The 20699-nt window shown below is 36.3% G+C and overlaps 1 protein-coding gene across 20 annotated transcripts in view; it reads left to right on the forward strand.

Moving 5' to 3' along the window:
• Positions 1 to 20699, forward strand: part of ANKS1B (ankyrin repeat and sterile alpha motif domain containing 1B) — a 1270775-nt gene that overhangs the window by 732287 nt on the left and 517789 nt on the right. For 16 of the 20 annotated variants that reach the window (XM_012469266.3, XM_012469273.3, XM_012469264.3 and 13 more), the window contains exons 13-14: positions 15268 to 15857; positions 17857 to 17929. In XM_012469266.3, coding sequence (XP_012324689.1) covers positions 15268 to 15857; positions 17857 to 17929 — 663 coding nt within the window. The remainder of the gene's footprint in view (positions 1 to 15267; positions 15858 to 17856; positions 17930 to 20699) is intronic. The other 4 variants (XM_012469270.3, XM_064376831.1, XM_064376840.1 and 1 more) reach the window with 1 other exon arrangement.

The following is a 20699-nucleotide window of genomic DNA, read 5'->3' on the forward strand; positions in this document are numbered from 1 at the left end:
TATGTTATTTAAGAGAATTGGGGCAAAGTATCCACAGGTCCAAGATCACGTATGGCCTCACAGCGATTTTAAGGATTCTGGCTTTTACTCAGAATGAATCGAGGTACCAGTCAAGAGTTTTGAGCAGAGGAGTGACATGATTTGCTTTGGTTTTACTAAGCTAACTCTGACTTCTATGTTGAGGATTGCCTGTGAGGTGCAAAAATGAAAGCTTGGAGATGCATTAGGAGGCTGCTACAACAGCCGAGGGAGAAAAGGATGAGTGAGGCATAGGCAGGTTGCAGGTATATTTTAAAGGTAGAACCACCAGGCTTTGCTATGTGATTGGGTGTGGGGTCTGAGAGAAGGATAACTAAGACAGTAGGATATACAAGTCTGGAATTCAAAGGAGAAGTCAGGTTAAAAATAGGAACTTGGGAGTTGTGATTGCTTTGGTGGCATGTTAAACCCTGAGGCCAGCAAAGGAGTTAATGTAAACAGAAAATGTAAACAGGAAAGAGATCCAAGTATGTCAATCCTTGGAGCACTTGAATGCTTACACGTTTGGAAACAGAAGGAACCAGCAGAGAGTGAGAAGGAACAGCCTGGGAGGTAGGATGAAAACCAGAAGAGTGTGGTGTCTCAGGAGTTAATGAAAGTGTTTCATCCAAGAGAGGTGATAATCTGTATCAATTGTAGGTAGGTCAAGGAAGATGAGAGTTGTGAATGTTCGTTTTAGCAAGGTAGAGATTTTGCTGATATTGATAAAGGCTGTTCTGTGGAGGTAGGTGGAACAAAAGCCTATTTGGAGTAGATTTAAAAGAATAGCATTTCAGAGACTTTTCTTTTGCAGTTGCAGAACTAGAACACCATATTTTCTTTAATATTTCTCTTTCTGTGTTAAAGAGGTAGAAATTGTCATTGGATTACATTTAGTTTTTTCCTATGCAAGGAAAATTACATGAGGCCCCAACCTGAAAATTTCTGTGAGATAGTTGCTAAATGAATATGTGATGTACCAACACCTCAGCTAAAGTGGATCTCAGTAGCTTCTGTGCTCATGAAAATCCCAAGCAAATCTATGGGCCTTTTGTTTAGGCTTTCTGGCTGATATCTTTACCATGTCTTCTTTAATTGGTTGAAAGGTCATGTGAAAGCCATAAATGATTGATTTTCTAAGCCATATTTTGTTCTTCTTTCTGGATCATTTGGAAACATTCGCGGAGTTGAACATCATTGTTGCCATGGCTATAGCACCAAACCATAACAGAAGATTTTTGTTTTACGTTAGATATCTCTTACGATAGCAACAGCAATGTTGATTTAAAACATAATTCCCTAGATATAATTTATCTTTCACATTTCTGTATATTTTCTATGGTGTATCTTGTTAATATTATTACACTTTTAATAACTCTTCTGCTCCTTTGAAATGAAGAATCTCAAGATACATGTGAGAAAAATCTAGCCTGCTCATTGCTTACAGAAATAGAAAACTTACAGGATACATTTGAATGCATTACGTTCTCAGAGCTTTTACTGGGGATATTTGGGTGACTGAGTTCAAATTCAAGGTACAACTTTTGAAAATTGAATGGAGTGTTATTCATTTTAGAGTAATTAAAAATAATTTCTGTCCCTTTTATATTACAAAATCATTTTCTTTTTATTTAAAGATTGTAGATCATTTTTTGTTTGTTTTATTTCTTCAGAATGGTTCTTTTTTCACATTTATAATCCATTGGGATAGTATATAAATGGAAAGTTATTAAAATAAGTTAAACCAAAGGACCAACACTCTTGAAAACAACAGACTTGAGTTAAAGAGGCTATTTCCTCTCTTCCCCCAATACAGTCTCTTCCGTTGGGAAAAATACATGGTTACAGTGGCTGCAGTATTACAAAGAAATACATTTTGGTAAGAGAAAAACAAAACCTCTTGGTTCTGATGTAGTCATTCACTAGACGCCATTTATTCATCTGGCTCTAGGCTATGGGAATTACTCCTAGCACAGAACTCCCTTTGAAATCTTTAACTCCCTAGGGAGACAGAGATAGCTGAGAAACTGCCCCTATGAACTTGGCTTATACATGGGAAACAAAGAAGTTAGTGGTTGAGGGTAACAGAGGAAAGACGTGTGGGAAGGGTCAATGTAGCTGGCTTCCTTTGCTTGCAACAGGAGCTTCTTTCAATGCAAAGCGCATGCCAAGACAGATCAGGCACTTTACCAAAAAGATACAATAATTTAGTAATACAGTCTGCCCAGGCAGCTTAGCAGCTGGAAATGAGGGAGCCTTGGGATTTGCTATAAATGGTGGGGAAATTGGCTGATAGCCTCTCTCCTGTATTGAGCAAAGGGAGCAAGAGAAAAGATTATAAATATTTGAAATCAAAGCCAAACAGCATGGTCTGTTCTTGTCCAAGAACTGTCAGAATGTCAGCTTTCTCTGGCTTCCGCATTAAATGCTGAGTTTGGCAGACTATAGGGCTAATAGACCAGGAAACAACAGAGCGTACCTGGGTGGCTTTTCAGAAAGGCAGCTGCCGGTCTTCAGTTGTTTAGAAGAGGAAATTTTATTACATGCTCTGTCTAACACCATTCAGCATCTAAACATAACAGCAATCTTTGGGCTAATTGTGCAATCAGAATAAATACCCAAAGGTCACTACTGATACCTGGAAAGAGGCCCAGTGGGTGGTTTTGAAGCTCTAGTGATACTTGGATAGGACACTCCAGTGGATGGCACATTGTACCGATGCCATAGGAGGTTCTGGGGTAATCCGACACAAAGTCTTGTGATGTATTGGAAAAAAGCAGGCTTTGCATTAGCCAGATTTATATCTCACACTGGTTCCTCTGTTTACTAGCTATGTGATTCCTCATCGGTGCAAATACCTACTTCAGAGTCTTGTGTGAGGATTAAATGAGATAAAATGAGATAGGATGAGCTTGAACATAGAAGGCACATAATACCTATTGGTGGTTCCCCTTACCTAGTATGGAATCGTGGCCTTTGTAATCTTTGAAATAAGTTCCTTTCCAGTAAATTGGAGTTTGCTTAAATTAATTTCATGTATCTTTGGAAACTATAATTGATTTTTTACATCGGGAAATTAAGGGAGTGACAGTTCTATATAGTTTCCTCTGTGGCTCATTGTTACTTGTTTGACTCACACTTCTATCTCAATGTAAAACTGACCTGGAAAGTGAGCTGGAAAATATTTTCTCAATATTTGGGAAAAAATTAATGTATTAGCTCATCACACAAGTTTATATTGTAAGTAAAAAAAAAAAAAAAAAAAAAAAAAAAAAACAAGTGGATAATATTTCTCTCTTACATTTCTAAAACCCAGCACTCCTTCAAAAGCTTGTTGGGACAAGTTGACAATATATATTATTAAAGCTTAGCTCCTTGTTATCTTTAGTCAAATCAAGTTGATCTAGGATTTCTATACAAAGCACACTCTATGATTATTTTGCATGATTATTTTTTAAATGAAGACCACAGACTACTTGGAATTCTTTTAAAATACTAAACTTCCTGCACTTTCTTTTGTGTTCTTTATAAATATGCTCTTTAGGAGAATCTTATTTTAAAAGAATTTGCTTTATTTGAGCCATAATTAACTAAAATAAGCTTGTTCTTCATTTATACAACTCTCAGGATAATTTATTGATTATATATTACATCATACATTACAAGGCACAACCATGCAGGGCAAGACAGTTGATTATTAACCCTACCTATGTAGTAGGGTATAAATCATTTAAAGAGTCACATTAAAAACTTTTCAGTCCTAATAAACTGTGGGTTTTCTGAAGTGAAATTGTTACAAGTGTACATTTTTATGATAAATATATTTTGCTTCAAAGTATTACATCAGTCTGGGTGCTCTGAGAGATCTTTCTGCAGCAGAGCAAATATATTCTGAATAGGACATGTTCTTTGAGACACTGCCTGCTCCAATGACTCTTGCTCTCTAAAAATGTATGATAGAAGAGAGGCAGGCTGATGTTGCTCTGAGTGCAGATGTGAATAATAGTGCTGCTATTTGGGACACTGTTCCCTGGCTCAACTGTAGAGCTGGAAGGCTGAGTCACACAGCCTAGGGAAGCACAAGGTTTTTCTCCCTGCAGAAAACCTTCTCTGATGAGATTGACAAGCTTCCATAGATTAAAGTCAAGTAATAAAGTGAATAATAAATTATTTCTAAACACCTTGCAAAGTAAACTACGATAAGTAGATATCAACAAAAATAACAAAGACATATTTATCCCTCAATGACTATAGATATTATTACTGGAGATAGGAAATAAGAAATAGAACCACTATGTATAAACAAAATGTTTAAAAATAATATGCCCTATCATTAAAATGAGTAAAAAATGATGACTATAAGTAAATAGCAGGAAAAATTGAAAAATAAATGGCATTTTCAGATATGAAAAATTTAACACTTGAAATTACTTTTAAAATCCTAAATGAATAGACTAAACATCAGATTATGCACAGATGAAGAGAGAATTGGTGAACTAAAGGATACATTTGAAAAAGTTCCCCAAAATGTATCACAGAGGGGCAAAGAGGCAGAAAATCTGGAAGGCATAAAGAGATATGAAGTATGAATGAGAAGGTTAACTTAACCAGAGACTCAGGATGAAATAATTTAAAAATGTAGGAGAGGAAATTTTTTGATGGATAATGGCTGAAATTTTTCCAAATTGACAAAAATATGGATTCACAGGTCCAGAAAACACACTGTATTCCAAGCAGGATAAATAAAAAGAAATCCATAGTGAGACATATTATTGTGAAATTGAAAAATTCAGAGATTTTCAAGCCAGGTGGAGAGAAAGGATGGATCACCCACAAGAAAGACAGGTATCATGATAGCAGAATTATCAAGAAAATGATGAAAGTCACAAAAAAGTGGAATAATTTATTCAAAGCATGAGAGAAAATAAATATCAACCTAAAATTATAAACTAAAAAAAAAAAAAAAACATTTTAAATAAATGAGAGTAAAACAAAGATATTTATTTACAGTTAAAAACCGAGAGCATTGACCACCAAAGGCCTGTATAAAGGAAAATCTCAACAACAACTTTAAGAAGGAAAATGATCTCAGACCACTCTGTGGAAGGAATGATGAGTAAATAAAATGGCAAAAATGTAAGCCAATTGAAATTTTAAAACTGTCTCCATAATATGATAATACCTGATTTGTAAAGCTAACCAAAAGAATTTAAAACACCGACAACAATATTTATTATGGAAGAAGTAATTGAATATAAAATGCTCTGAAGTTTTTTAATTACAGAAGGAAGTGGATAAGGTACTATTTAACTTTAGACTTTTTTTTTTTTTTTAAGATGGAGTCTTGCTCTGTCACCCAGGCTGGAGTGCAGTGGTGCAATCTCGGCTCACTGCAACCTCTGACTCCCTGTTTCAAGTGATTCTCCTGCCTCAGCCCCCCGAGCAGCTGGGATTACAGGCACATGCCATCACACCCAGCTAATTTTTATAATTTTAGTAGAGATGGGGTTTCACCATTTTGGCCCAGATACAAGATACATATATTTCATAGGAAAAAATAAGTCTGTTAAAATTAGATTTCAATACACCTCACTCAATGAAAGAGTTTAAGAGTTCAATTAATAAACTTAATCTGATAAAATACAAAGAGCTTTGTATTCAACAATTAGAGAATACATGTGAGTCTCATGAAACAGTCACAAAAAGTGATTATGACTATAAGCAAGTTTCAATATGTCAAAGGCTCATATTCATACATACTATATTTTCTAAAAATAATTCAATTAAGTTAAATTAGATTCCCATGTATGTCCCCATATATTTGTGAATTTAAATACACATTTCTAAATAAGTCCTGAGAAATGAGTTAGGGGATACCATAATAGTAACTTAAAAACATTTAAAGTTAAACAAAAATGTAAATGCTAAATATCAAACGTGATGAAAGCAGCATAAATGGAACTTAGAAATTGTAAATGCTTATATTAGAAAACAAGAAATGCCTAATGAGGTAAATGCCAACTTAAGAAATTTCATAAGAAGTAGTAGAATACAACCAGAAAAGCCACAGCAAGAAAATTGTAAAGGACAGAAATGAATGAAATAGAGAACAAATATGTAACGTTAATTCACAAAACCAGAAATGGAATCTTTGATGACACTAAAAAAATGAATGCACTTTCCAGTCAAAATAATTAAGATAAAAAGGTACAAACAAACCTATTAGGGAAGAAAAGGGGGTAAATCTACAGATATAAAAAACCATTCAAAGGTTAAGAAGAATGAATAATTGTGTATCAATGAATTTTAATACTGAGAAAAATTAGACCTACTCTAGATAACTATAACTTTAAAAAACTTCAAAAAGGTATAGAGACTCCAAATACTTCTATACTAAGTAAATTAAACTAATAATTTGAAATCTTCTCACAAAGTGGGAAGTCGAGATGATTTTGAGTCCAGGTGATTTTAAAGGTAAAGTAAATATAAAAGCGTTCAAGAAACATATCATTCCAATCTTATATAAACTCTTCCAGAGAACTGGAAATTTTCCCCAACTATTTCTATGAGGCAAGTAATCAGGTCAAAACTAGACAGAATAAAAAAGGCAAAACTAAAGGCCTATTTCATTCATGAACGTAGATGCAAAGATCCCAAAGTACTAACAAACCAAATCTAGCAGGATGCCAAAAAGAAAGTTCATTATGACCACACTGAGTTTATCCTATAGATATCCCACTAATATCTAATGTTTAGCATTAGAGAATTTACAAATGTCATTCACCGTAACAGAGTAAAGGAGAAAAATTACATAACTGAACAGATTCAGAAAAATATTTTATATAAACTCAATATCTAGTCACAATTAAAATTCTCAGCAACCTTAGAAGATAAGACATTTAACTTAATAAATGGCATCTACCTGAAACTTAGGGCAAACGTTATTTTTGAGATAAGATTGCTGTTCTCAGTTTTTTGCTCTCTCTTCTGCCATGGTACATTGCAGTGCAGTAGCATAGGTGGCCATTTACATCCTCCATTTACTTCAGGTTTAGACACATGACTTTCTTCTGTCAAGAAGTAACCACATACCAGTTCCTACAGCTGAGATATAAAGGGGCATCACATGTTTCCACTGTGGAAAGACACATCATGTAGCCTCTGAACAACTCTACTGTATACTCATGAGATAATGAAAGTGAAATAGGCAAATGATGTCTTAGTATTAGTCTGAAAATTGTTTTGACCTCATGAAACTTCTGAAATAATCTTGGAGACCCCAAGCATCCCTGGACTACACTTTGAGAACTACTACTTTAGTGTATATTTTCTACAGGTAAGTACATTCTTACACAACCACAGTGTAACCAAAACAGAAAGTTAATACCTCACTAGCATCTATTCCTCAGACCCCATTCAAGATTTGCTGGTTTCCCCAATAATATTGTTTATGGTCAAAGGATCTAGTTCAGGATCACACGTTGCATTTAGTTATAATATCTCTTTAGTCTTCTTCAACCTGGAAGGGTTCCTTTGACTTTCTTTGACTTCATGACCTTGATGCTTTTGAAGATTACAGGCCAGTTATTTTGTAGAATGGCCCACAAATTGGATTTCTCTGATGTTCTTATCTGATTACATTTAGGTTATACATGTTTGGCAGGAAAATCCAAAAGTGATTCTGCATTTTTCTCATTGTATCTTTACCACACTGGATATGATTTTGATTTGTTCTATTATTGATATTGTTCACCTTGATCATTTGATTAAGATAGTACCTCAGAGTTTTTCACTGTAGAGTTTCTATTTTTCCTCTTCCTAATTACTAAGTATTTTGTGGGGAGGCAATATGAAATTATTTAAGTTTCCCATTCCTAGTCAAACTTTTAAATCACTTATTTATGGGCTCATGTTTTTCCATTTTATTCCATGGGTTATAATCCATTACTGTCATTATTTATTGTGTTCCTAAGATTGCCCTTTTATTGTTTCCCACGTTTAATGAGAAGGAATGTCCTAGATTGGTAAGAGGTTCCTGTATGGGAGCAGGGATAAGCCATGGTAGCCATGAGCACTTCACATTTCAAGGGCCTTCTCCTTTGCAGTTCCGATGAAGTATTAAGAAGTACAGGTCTTTCACTGGTTGATTCAGGAAGGCTTCCTGCTACTACCTCAGTGTTCTTGAGTTCCATGCACCTGCCTTCCAAAGCAGTGCTCTCATATCTGAACACTATGCTTTGCTATTCTATTACATTCAAAGTCTCCCTCCACTGAACATCTGCCAGATGCCACCCCCACTGCCCCCCCTTTTTTTTCTAGAAAGGTCTCACTCTGTTGCCCAGGCTGAGTGCAGTGGCATAATCAAAGCTCATGATAGCCTTGAACTCCCGGGCTCAAGCAATCCTCCTATCTCAGTCTCCTGAGTAGCTGGAATCCTCAGGCACACATTACCATGCTTAAATTTTTTTAAAAAAATTGTACAGATGAGGTCTTGCTGTGTACCCCAGGCTGGTCTCAAACTCCTGGGTTCAAGCAATCCTCTCGCCTTGACCTTCCAAACTGTTTGGGTTACAGGTGTAAGCCACTGCACGTGGCCCCTACTGCCCCATTATATGAAATGTTTTTTCTCCCTCAAATCTTTGGTGTTTTCACCCTATTCAATTTGTATTCTTCTCCCAAAAGTTTTTCTTCAGAGTGGATCTGTAGCCTACTACAAGTATCCATTTATTGGAGATGTCTGATATTCTAGAGGGATTAAGCTACTTCCTATGGTCTTGTTACAGGATGTTTATAAGTTCTGCTAGTTGTTCTCAAATTTTACTGCACAGTATCCTGCTTAGCACAAAGCCCTCTCCTTTGGGAAATCATTATCTGTTGGCAATTTCTGAGTTCCATGGCTTGTAGGTGCCATTGAATTTCTGTTTCTTTTCACCACCGTTGCTGCACTACTGCTGATTCAGTGATCCTGCTGCTGTCATGTGCTTTGGCTACACCCGTCTGTTTTTCGGAGCCATGGGGATTTCTTAATACTTAGTTTTACTGGAGATATCACCTGTAGTGTTTTTCCTTTATTTTGCTCTCATGTGCTCATTTTATCCTTACACTATCCTTTTTTTTTTTTTTTGAGATTTTTTTTTTTGATATTTTCTTTTTTTTTTTTTTGATATTTTCTTTTTTTTTTTTAAATTGCATTTTAGGTTTTGGGGTACATGTGAAAAATATGCAAGGTTGTTGCATAGGTGCATACGTGGCAGTATGATTTGCTGCCTTCCTCCCCTTCACCTATATCTGGCATTTCTCCCCATGCTATCCCTCCCCAACTCCCCACCCCGCCGCTGTCCCTCCTCCCCCTCAACAGACCCCCGTGTATAGTGCTCCCCTCCCTGTGTCCATGTGTTCTCCTTGTTCAACACCCACCTATGAGTGAGAACATGTGGTGTTTGATTTTGTGTTCTTGTGTCAGTTTGCTGAGAATGATGTTTTCCAGGTTCATCCATGTCCCTACGAAGGATGTGAACTCCTCGTTTTTTATGGCTGCATAATATTCCATGGTGTATATGTGCCACATTTTTCCTGTCCAGTCTATCATCGATGGGCATTTGGGCTGGTTCCAGGTCTTTGCTATTGTAAACTGTGCTGCAATGAACATTCGTATGCATGTGTCCTTATAGTAGAACGATTTATAATCCTTTGGATATATGCTTACACTATCCTTATGTCTTGTTTTTATGAGGATAATTGAGGTGAGTAATTTAAAAAGGATACTATGTTGTTGTCATATTCAGAAATACCAATTATCTTTTAAAGGTGTAACTCATGTCATGCCAACCCTATTCCTACCTGCATCTCTGATTCAATCACCAGCCATTCTACTAATCCCCCACCACTCTTATTATAGCCACACTGGCCTTCTTATTTTTCTTGCTAGCCTTAGGGACTTTTCATATCTTCTTTCCTATGCCTCGAAATAATCCTCCCCCAAAACTTTTAATGATTTACACTTTGACAGTCATTTCTGTGTCTGCTCAATGTCAGCTCCTGAGAAAGACATTTCCTAATTACCTTTAGCATCTTCCTTTCATTTCTATCTCATTAGTTTGCTTTTTTTTTTTTTCACAGAACATACCATCATTAGAAATTATACTATTTCTTGATTTGCCTGTAGTCGTCTTTCTGCTGGAATGTAGGCACCATGAAGGCAGCACATTGCCTTTGACACTGCTGAAACTTTGCTATCTGATATACAGGAAATGTTTTATACATATTTGTGAAATAAATTCACAGTTTCTACTAATATCAACGTCAGCCCTGGTATCATTAAAAATAGGAAAAAATTGTACTTTCTAAAGCAGATGCAATGACCCAATAGACAAAAGTGATACTCTATAATAGAAAAAGTCATTTGTTTTCTCTAATTTTTCCATAGCATGAAATTTTGGATTTTATTGTTATTAAGATATACAGGATATAAAAATCAGGGCAAACATGGATAAAAAGAGATTGAACTGCTTCCTGTTGGACATTTACTCTAACATTTATTTAAAATGCTAATGATGCTTTGAATAACTATCAGATTGGAATTCACACGTATTTAGTTCTGTACCTTGGCATGAAATATCCACTTATCAAAAGAAAAATGTGAAATTAAATGAGACAAGTTATGAAACAGTTTAATCTATATATTTTGCCTCCGTTTTGTCTGAAGAAAGGGTAAGAAAACACAAAAATTCTTTATAAAGTATACTTTTGAAAATATACAAACAGAAACAAAGGAGTAAATCCCATGTGATTATGTCAAAATAATCTTTATTGAATGTCTAATACAGTCAGTTATTACTGTTTCTTTGTAAAAATGAAACCCTATAGTTAAAAAAATATTGTTGTAATAATAGAAACATATTCTTAGTGTTTTATGTGGCATGTATTGTTCTAACTTCTTTACTTCTTGCTATTGTCCAAATATTTGTGTCCTACCAAAATTCATATGTTGAAATCCTAACCTCCAAGATAATGGTAATAGGAAGTGGGCCCTCTGAGAGGTGATTAAGTCATGAGGGCACCATGTGAGGACCCAGGCAAGATGGCGCCTTCTGTGAACCAGAAAAGTAACCCTCTTCTGACACTGAATCTGCTGGTGTCTTGATCTTGGACTTAGCCTCTAGGCCTGTGAGAAATGAATATCTGTTGTTTATAAGCTACCGAGTTTATGACATTTTGTTGTATCAGCCCAAATGGACAAACGCATTTATTATTCTATGATTTCATTCAATCTTCACAGCACTTTTAGGTATATTCTATTATTATCATCATTTTCCAGATGTGGAAATATAAATATTGCCAGGATTTATTTTGAAGAATGTATTAATTCTTTAAAATTTGGAATATAGGTTGAATTAGTTATCTATTGTCATATATCAAACCATCTCAAACTTAATGGCCATTAATATAGCTCATGATCCTGATGGGTATCTTCTTCTGGCCTGGGCAAGCCTCTGTTCCTCTTGGCTGTGCTTGCTAATGTATCAGTGGTATTGGCAGAATGGTCTGAGTTTGGTAGGTCCTAGATGGCCTCACTCACATAGGTGGAAGTTGGCTGGCTTTTGGTTGGGGTGATAGGACTGGCTGATGCATTAACCATGTCTTTTTATTTTCTATTTTATTTGTGTATTTTTATTTTTATGCTTTGGTCTCGGACTCTTGCTGTGGAGGGACAGCCGCTCCTAGGGCTAATTTTTAGAGATAGTCAACAGCACCCATGAGCATGCTTTTCTTATGCAAACTAACAAATCCAGAGTCCATACCCCCAGTTACCTCCTTTATCTGGCTGTCACTCTCTAGGCCACTATTCATTCACCTGCTGTAATTACCAGACAACTAGGTACAGTTCATATGACCCAGAGTCTGCTGAAACTATTCAAACTAGCCAGTCCTAAACCTGCTTATACCTGCTTTGTGTGTTTCTTTTCGTGGAAACCATAATAAAGACTCTTGCCACAATCTCCCCTCACTTTGAAACCCTCTTTCTGATGGACCCTGGTATTTCCCTGTGGTATCCTATAATGTGGCATGCCTCTCTTCTTGGATCAATAAGTATAGCATCTATCTTTTCAATGGCAATTGTCTCCTGATCTGTTGGTTTCAACACACCTGAAAAATAATGAAACCTACATTTTGAAACAGCTGGATAAAGTGTCACCTCATCATCCAGCAGGCCAGCCTGACTTGTTCACGTGGTAGCAGGGTCCCAAGAGCAACAAGAGAACAAGTCTAATGCACACACGCTTTTCAGGTCTCTGTTCATATCACATTTGCTGCAGTCTGATTGAGCAGGGCAAGGCACATGGCCACGCTGCGAGGGAGTCAGCGTGGGAGGACTGGATACAGGGAGGGCTATGCCTGCAGGGAGCTGTGAGCAGACTGGGACCATAACTGCAATCAGTCCACCACACAGGTTTTCCAGGACACTTCATATCAACTTCTCATTTCCTTTGACTTGAATAATCTTTAGAATTTGGCCACTGGAAAAAGCAAGTAATATTTGTCTTTTCACCACTCTTGACAGATACGTTACCATCACAATGCTAAGAACTGCTATTCAAAAAACTAAGCTTTATAAGCTAATAACAAAATTCTCTTTTACTTTGAGAAGTGACTGCTTGTGACTAGAGGACTTGGACAGTACAAAGCCTTATGGGGTTGTAATTATAGTCATTGTGGTCAAACTACAGAGGGGATGGTAACCTAATAATAATATTTGCAGAAAACTTTAAATAATATTATGCCCCTAAAATTCTTATCATTCTAGATAATGAACATTGTCAGAAACTCTTTAGGCTAAGATTTACAGAATCTTTTTCCCACAACAGGCTAGTTCTTTTCAATTTTCCTTTCAAATTCAGACCCTTTATCCTTCTGCAGTAACTTTCAAGATGAAATTCTAAAAATTCCTTATTTCAGAATTCCTCCTTGCTACTACCTTACTCACCATTACTGTCACCCATACCAACCTGCTTATGTTGTAAAGCACTATGTGAGATCCAAGTAGCCAAGGGAAAAAAATATGTATTGGAACAAAATGCCAGGCCTTATTTTCTTCTTAGTATTAGCTTATCTCCAAGAAGAAAACAAAACAAAACAAAGAAAAAGCTCTAATGCTTTTAGTCCACTTTTCCCAAATTCCAGACATAGTCCTGAACAGGAGAAGCATGTCTCTCTCAACAAAGAGCCTGCTTGCTTGTCCTACGGATAAACCAACCCTAGATTTTAAAAAAAGTTTATCTGTAATAGCAATATATTTGCAAGGACAATGGATGTCAGAATCTGATAGACATTACTTTGAATCTCAACTTAATCACTTACTAGGTGGAGAAATGCCAGCATCTTAAGTTGTCTAAGTGTTAATTTTGACTTCTTAGCCATGCACATACTCAGCGATAAACTCGTCTTTAGAGAAAATTAAAAGCTGCCTTATCCCACTATCCACTCACTATTCTACCCCTAGAATGGTCTCTGTTTTGAGGGCAAGACAAAATAGAGTTATCAAGACAGTGTGGCTACTTTAGAAAGGGATGATGTTTTATTGTGTTGTTTTGTTTTTGTGAGAAGACAGTGAGTGTAATAGTAGTAGATGGGTGCGGATTGTTGCTTTTGTAGATCATGTTTCTTGGATCTCTCTTCCTGTCACTCTTCTTTCTTCAATCTCAGGATGCTGGTATGATAGCTGGACAGGTAACTATCTTCTCTTTGGAAAAATCAAGCAGGAACTAGGGTGAAGTCTAGAGATACATACAGCTAGGAATATACCTGCTTTTACCAGTTCCCAGATAGAGAGCGGTATAGAGACCTGGGGCCAGTCTTCACTATAAAGAAGAGATGTGTCTGTAGCAACTTCTAAGCCAATGTCTAATGAGACTTATAATGGTTGTCAATTTCATAAAAATATGATAATTAAATATTTTGGCCATTTCTTACTATCACAAAATCATAATTACTATTAATAATCACTTCATAGGATTGTTACTGGATCAAATGAGATGATATAAATATAATTCCCAATTTGGTGCCTAGCAAATAGCACTTACCCATTAAATGTTACTTGTTAATTTACAAAAATGTTAGTGTTTGGGGTTTATGATCATAACTAGCTTATCGAAAGTATGAATCAGCAAATCAACTTTGGATTTGTTGTCATGATGTAGCACAGTTGCTATACTTTAGTTCTTTACAACAGTGAGTTATGGGCTTATCAGGTAATTTAAATTTTGATCTTGGCAATATTTAGCTATCAATATGAATTAAAATGAACACTGTAAAAAAAAGTGCATTTTCTTTGCTAAATTCTTTGGCCAGGTTTTTATACAGTATGTCCTTAAAAGGCAAATTAAGTCCCAAAAAACATGATGTATTTTAAATCTCAAAGAAAATACGTGTTTTATCTTAGAAAAAATTCCAAAGGAATAAAAATTATCATTCATCATTAGTTTATTTCCTGCATTACATCTCCACATATCTGAAGAAATTAGAAAACAGTTAATGCTATTTCAGAGAAGAAAGAAAAAGATACCTTTGTGTTAATAGCTCAACATTAGTTTCTTGTATTAGAGCCTTGCTTTTTCTGATATTGTGAATTGCATTGTTTGCCTATGTTAAGTCTGAACAAATTTTTTGTCTAAATTATGTAATCTGCATAGAATTATTTTTAATTTTATATTTAAGGTAATATGATCAGGATTATTAAACAAATTACTTTTAATAATACTTTTTTTCAAAATTTTGTTTTTGAATTTATTTGCTGGGAGCAGGGCAGAGGGTTATCATTATATATGACTATGACTTACCTGCCTGATGTCCTACTGCACGATGATTCATTTACTGAGAGAGTTTAGATGTGTGTGTTCTACTTCAAGAAAGCCCAATTTTGTTCATTTGCTATAAAACATACACCCTGGGTTCAAGGGAGAAGTGAATGAAGTCACTCAATTCATACACAATTCACACTTTTGAAATGAACTCTAAGATATATCAGGAAGAATCATTCACACACACATGCACACACACACACACATTCATACATTCATTCTATACATGGCACTGTGGGGTCATGGGTATTTCATAAAGTGAAGGTATTGCTGTGTAGCAGTAAAACAAATGTCTGGATATTGCACATGTTCTTAAGGGCACTGCTATTATATCATGGCTTTCAAAACCCTCTATAAACAAGCATCCTGATATCCCTCCTTCCTTTTGCAGATGACCTCTCCCAACAAGATGACAATGATCCCCCAAAAGAATATGATCCTGGGCAATTTGCAGGCCTCCTCCATGGATCCTCTCCAGCCTGCGAGTCCCCTGAAAATCCATTTCATCTCTATGGGAAAAGAGAACCATGTGAAAAAGGACAAGATGAAGTCAGTTTGGCAAACAGTCCTTTGCCTTTCAAGCAGTCTCCAATAGAAAATAACGCAGAACCTTCGGTAAAGAAAATTAAACCCAAAGTGGTCAGTAGAACAATTTTTCACAAAAAAAGCAACCAACTCGAAAACCATACCATTGTTGGCACAAGATCAACCAGAAGTGGATCCCGGAATGGGGACCAGTGGGTTATGAATACAGGGGGATTTGTGGAGAGAGCCTGTACTCTGGGGAGAATAAGGTCATTGCCTAAAGCCTTGATCGACATGCATTTGTCAAAAAGTGTCTCTAAATCTGATTCTGATCTCATTGCCTATCCTTCCAATGAAAAAACATCAAGAGTTAACTGGAGTGAATCTTCCACTGCAGAACACAGTTCTAAAGGAAATTCTGAAAGAACACCATCCTTTACATCGGAATGGGAAGAAGTAAGCTTTGTTCTTCTTGCTGTTCATTATATAAGGCTTTGGAGTTGAGGGAGGTTTGGGGGAACGATTTTCAGCTTTTTAGGTCTTTCAAAATAAAAAAAAAAAATTAACAAACGCATACAGCTCCAACTGGAAGGAAATGCTTCTATGGGTAATGCATGGTAATTTCACAGCAAGTATAAAAACAAACACAGTTCCACACATGTGGGTTAATCTATTGTTTCCATAGAAATTGATATCAAGCAGAAGTAATAACTAGCTATGAGGTACAAGAGAATGTTCACATCTTGTCCTACCAGGCACTGCAGCTGACAAATTGAGAAAAAGCTTGGTATTTTTCTCTATATTGTTTTGCTACTTGCCAAACTCTTTGTTAGCTTGTCTCCCTTCTTTAAAGTATCTTATATTTTCAGAAGATCTCCTTAGAATCTTCATAGTAAATAAAGTATCCTAGCTGTTCTCCAAGCAGCATACAATAAACACACATCATTTGATATTTCCCCTTTGCAGCTATCAGGGAAACAAAGAAAAAAATGTTTGAGGTTCAAATATCACCAATTTAAGCTCTACTTAAAGACAAAGTCTTTAATTTCATAAAGTTAGTTAGAAGGTAAGTACCCTTGTAAGATTGTAAAATATCATCCCTTGTCCCTGAGGAGGACTGCATCATAAAATAATAAAGATTCTTGCTTTTTTTGAATTTCTTCAAAGAATGAACCACAGTCTCTCTTGGTATTTCATTCTAATACATCACATATTGTCTCTGAAAAGACCGTACCAGTTGGATTAGGTTTAGAAGCACAATAAGTCATTATAGTATTCAAAGAACTAGAAATGGATATGGTTCTGATAATGATATTCTGAAGTGGGCTGTTTGGGAAAATCTCTTAATATCTCTGCATCTGTTTCAGGGTGAACAAAATTGGGACATTTAAGTAATGCCCATTGTCCTTTCTGAAACCTGCTATCTTATTCAGGAGAGGATTGCTAACATCAGGAGAGGCATTAAGCCACAAATTACTACAGCTTAAACACTCGTATCTTCCTTTAAATTTCATACTAGTAGATGGTTAGTTTCTCAAGTATGGCCATTTCTAATATTTATTAATTTAGTGAATATCATCTGAAATCCTGTTGTGGAGGTAAAATTAATTAACATTTAACTTAGATCTTAGAATTAAGTTGTTTTCATGCCTAGATGCTGGTAATTAGATGCCACTAATAAACTTGTGGCTGATCAAGCCATTAGGTTAGAACTTGGCTCCAGTCTGGGCACAGTGGCTCACGCCTGTAATCCCAGCACTCTGGGACACCGAGGCAGGTAGATCACTTGAGGCCAGGAATTCAAAAATAGGCTGACCGACATTGTAAAGTCCTGTCTCTACTAAAAACACAAAAATTAGCAGAGTGTGGTGGCACACACCTGTAATCACAGCTACTTGGGAGGCTGAGGCACAAGAATCACTTGGACCTGGAAGGCAGAGGTTGCAGTGAGTTAAGATAGTGCCTCTGCACTACAGCCTGGGCAACAGAGCAAGACTCCATCAAAAACAAAAAACAAAAACCTTTGCTCCAGTGGCCATGCTCTCCACATCCCGAGACCTACTCCTTTACCAGTTAGATGGGAGATATGTTCTTAGTCAGAAGAAGAAGGATGCCGGAGAGCAAAGACTTTGTCACATGAATTTATCTACAGCCCTTTCTGAGTTTGAAGAATACACATTCCTAAATTACCAAGTATAAAGTTTATTTCAAGAAACACAAAGAAAAGGCAAGCTAATTTTGAAAGTTTAAGAAAAGAGGAACATGCTTTACTTTTTAATAAAACAATCCCAAAGATGTTTGCTTCCCTTTAAATTTTTCTCTATTAGTCTCTTAACTGCAGAACACTATGGTAATAGCACCAAAAATATTTGCTCCCTTCATTTGAAAGTTATTTTAAACTGCAACGTTAAACGTGAATGTAATAATCCATTTAAATGGTTTCTGTTTCTTACAGATTGACAAGATAATGAGTTCCATAGATGTTGGAATCAACAATGAACTTAAAGAGATGAATGGTGAGACCACAAGTAAGGGAAACCTTCCTCTACATTATAATGAATAAATATGCTTAAGGAATAGTGAGAAAATTACAGGAATCTTTAGATAACTGCATTTTTTAATATTATAACAGTAACTACAAATTATTTCATTCCACTTTCAGATCTAACAACAATGCCCTATAAGCAACATCAGTTATAAGAATATTGACTTAGCAAATTAAGAGGATTTTCCCATGTGCTATTGTACTATGCCAGTGAAGTTTTTCTATGCACTGTGGCATGTGCCTGTAGTCCCAGCTACTCGGGAGGCTGAGGCCAGTGGATTGCTAGAGCCTAGGTGTTTGAGAACAGCCTGGGCAAGGTAGTGAGACCCTGTCTTCAAATATATATATAGACACACACACACACACACACACACACACACACATACGCATACATACACACACACACACGAAGTTTCCACTTTATGTAGAGCTCAGTATGAAGCACTTTAAAGCATTAAAGAATATGATGACTTAATACACTAATATTTCTTATTCAGTGAATCATTCACCTGACTGACTAACAACTTCTGCCAAGTTGTAGGCTCCAATTTGGCAAGAACTGTGTGTTAATCATCTTCATGTATCCATTAATACTCAGCACACTGTTTTGCAAATAGTTGGTTTTGCAATCACTATTTGAGATATTACTCTTACTAAGTATTATTTTCTCCCCTACAACTAAAGCTCCGAGTGGAAGTGGAAGGCCATATTATATCGAAATCTATTCATGTTTCTTGTTTGTGTTTTGTAGCAGACACAGATATTTACATTACTTCTGTATTAACACCAAACGTGTCTGGAGCTCCCCAGACACACACACACACACACACACACACACACACACACACACACACACGTCTAGGCCAATACAGCTGGGTATAATGACCATTTTAGTGTAAGGCAGGCACAGTTAAAAAGTGTGAATTTTGTGACAAACACACCGGCACACATCACAAACAAAAAAGCCTGGTGATTCATTTTGATATTCTCAGTTGACATATATGAAAAATTATGAAAACACCCCAAATCTTATCATCCTTTCAGTTTTCTTCTTTACAACTTTTAAGTTCAGAGGTACAAGTATGTTTGCTGCATAGGTAAGCTTGTGTCATGGGGGTTTGTTGTACAGATTATTTCACCACCCAGGTATTAAGCCTAGTACCCATTATTTTTCCTGACTCTCTCTCTCCTCCCACCCTCCATCCTTTGAAAGGCCCCAGTGTGTGTTATTCCCCTCTATGTGTCCATGTGTTCTCATCATTTAGCTCCCACTTATAAGTGAGAAGATACAGAATTTGGTTTTCTGTTCCAGGCCTCCAGCTCCATCCATATCCCTGCAAAGGATATAATCTCATTCTTTTTAATAGGTAAAAGCTGGAAGCATTCTCCTTGAAAATCAGCACAAGACAAGGATACCCTCTCTATTCCTATTCAATACAGTATTAGAAGTTCTGGCAAGTGCAGTCAGGCAAGAGAAAGAAATAAAGGACATCTGATATGGTTTGGATGTGTTCCCACACAAATCTCATCTCAAATTGCAATCCCAACATGTCAAAGGAGGGACCTAATGGGAGATGATTGAATCATGAGGGTGGTTCCCCTCATGCTGTTCTCATGATAATGAGTGAGTTCTTACGAGACCTGATGGTCTTAAAGTGTGGTACTACCCTCTTTACTCTCTCTCTCTCCTGCTACCATGTAAGATGTGCCTTGCTTCCCCTTTGCCTTGTGCCATGATTGTAAGTTTCCTGAGGCCTCCTCAGCCATGCAGATCTGTGAATCAGGTAAACCTCTTTTCTTTATAAATTACCCAGTCTCAGGTAGTATCTTTATAGCAGTGTGAAAAATGGACAAATACGGCATCCAAATAGGAGGACAGGAAGTCAATCTATCTCTGTTTGCAGATGACATGATCCTATATCTAGAAAACCCAATAATATTATCCTTGCAATTTTATATTGAAGCAAAACTGAATGAACTACCATTACAATAACATGAGGTAATTTTTCTGAAAATGTGATCTACAAACCACTTGTATCAGAATCACGTCCAGCACTGGTGAAAAATGAAGATTCCTGGGCTCCATCCTACTAAATCAGTATTTCTGGAGGCAGAGCTCAACAAATAAGCCTTTTAAACAAGCAGTCCAAGTGACTCTTAAGACCAGGAAAGTTGGAGAATGATTATTTTATACTGGATTGGCCTGGGTGACTAAGAAGTAATATTGCAATCACTAAGAAGAATATGCAGGTCTAAGTGAGTCCCTAGTAGGAAATCTTGCTTGTTTCTCTTATGTTGGAACAAGTGAGAAGTTATTTTATTCTAAGTTGGCTAGGACTCATGTTAATTGAGTGATAATTTTAAAAAAGGTCAAGCAATACTCTTCTGAAATACAAGTTTGCATTAAATTTTAAAACTGAAAGATTAGGAAACAATTCTCAAAATTGCCTACATATGTTTAGTGACACAAGTATGATATTAGCTCCAAGTTAGACTGTGTAGCCAGTTCTCTCACTTAGAAATGCTGACAAACACTGAAGACTTTTTGCCAAAACCCAAGCAACCAGCCTACCAACATATGTTGCCACATAATTTCAGACATGCTTACAGAATAATTTCAGGGAAATTATAAGAATACAGGTCTTTGATTGATGTAAAGAAAAGAATTTCTTTTCTTATCAACTTTACTCATTCTATCTTTATTCAAAGATAGAGTGGCTGCTAGTGGCATAGTAAGTTCTTCAATACTGAGG

The sequence above is a fragment of the Aotus nancymaae genome, unplaced genomic scaffold, assembly GCF_030222135.1.
Source record: "Aotus nancymaae isolate 86718 unplaced genomic scaffold, 86718_ANA_hifiasm-v0.15.2.pri h1tg000016l, whole genome shotgun sequence".
Classification (NCBI taxonomy): domain Eukaryota; kingdom Metazoa; phylum Chordata; class Mammalia; order Primates; family Aotidae; genus Aotus; species Aotus nancymaae.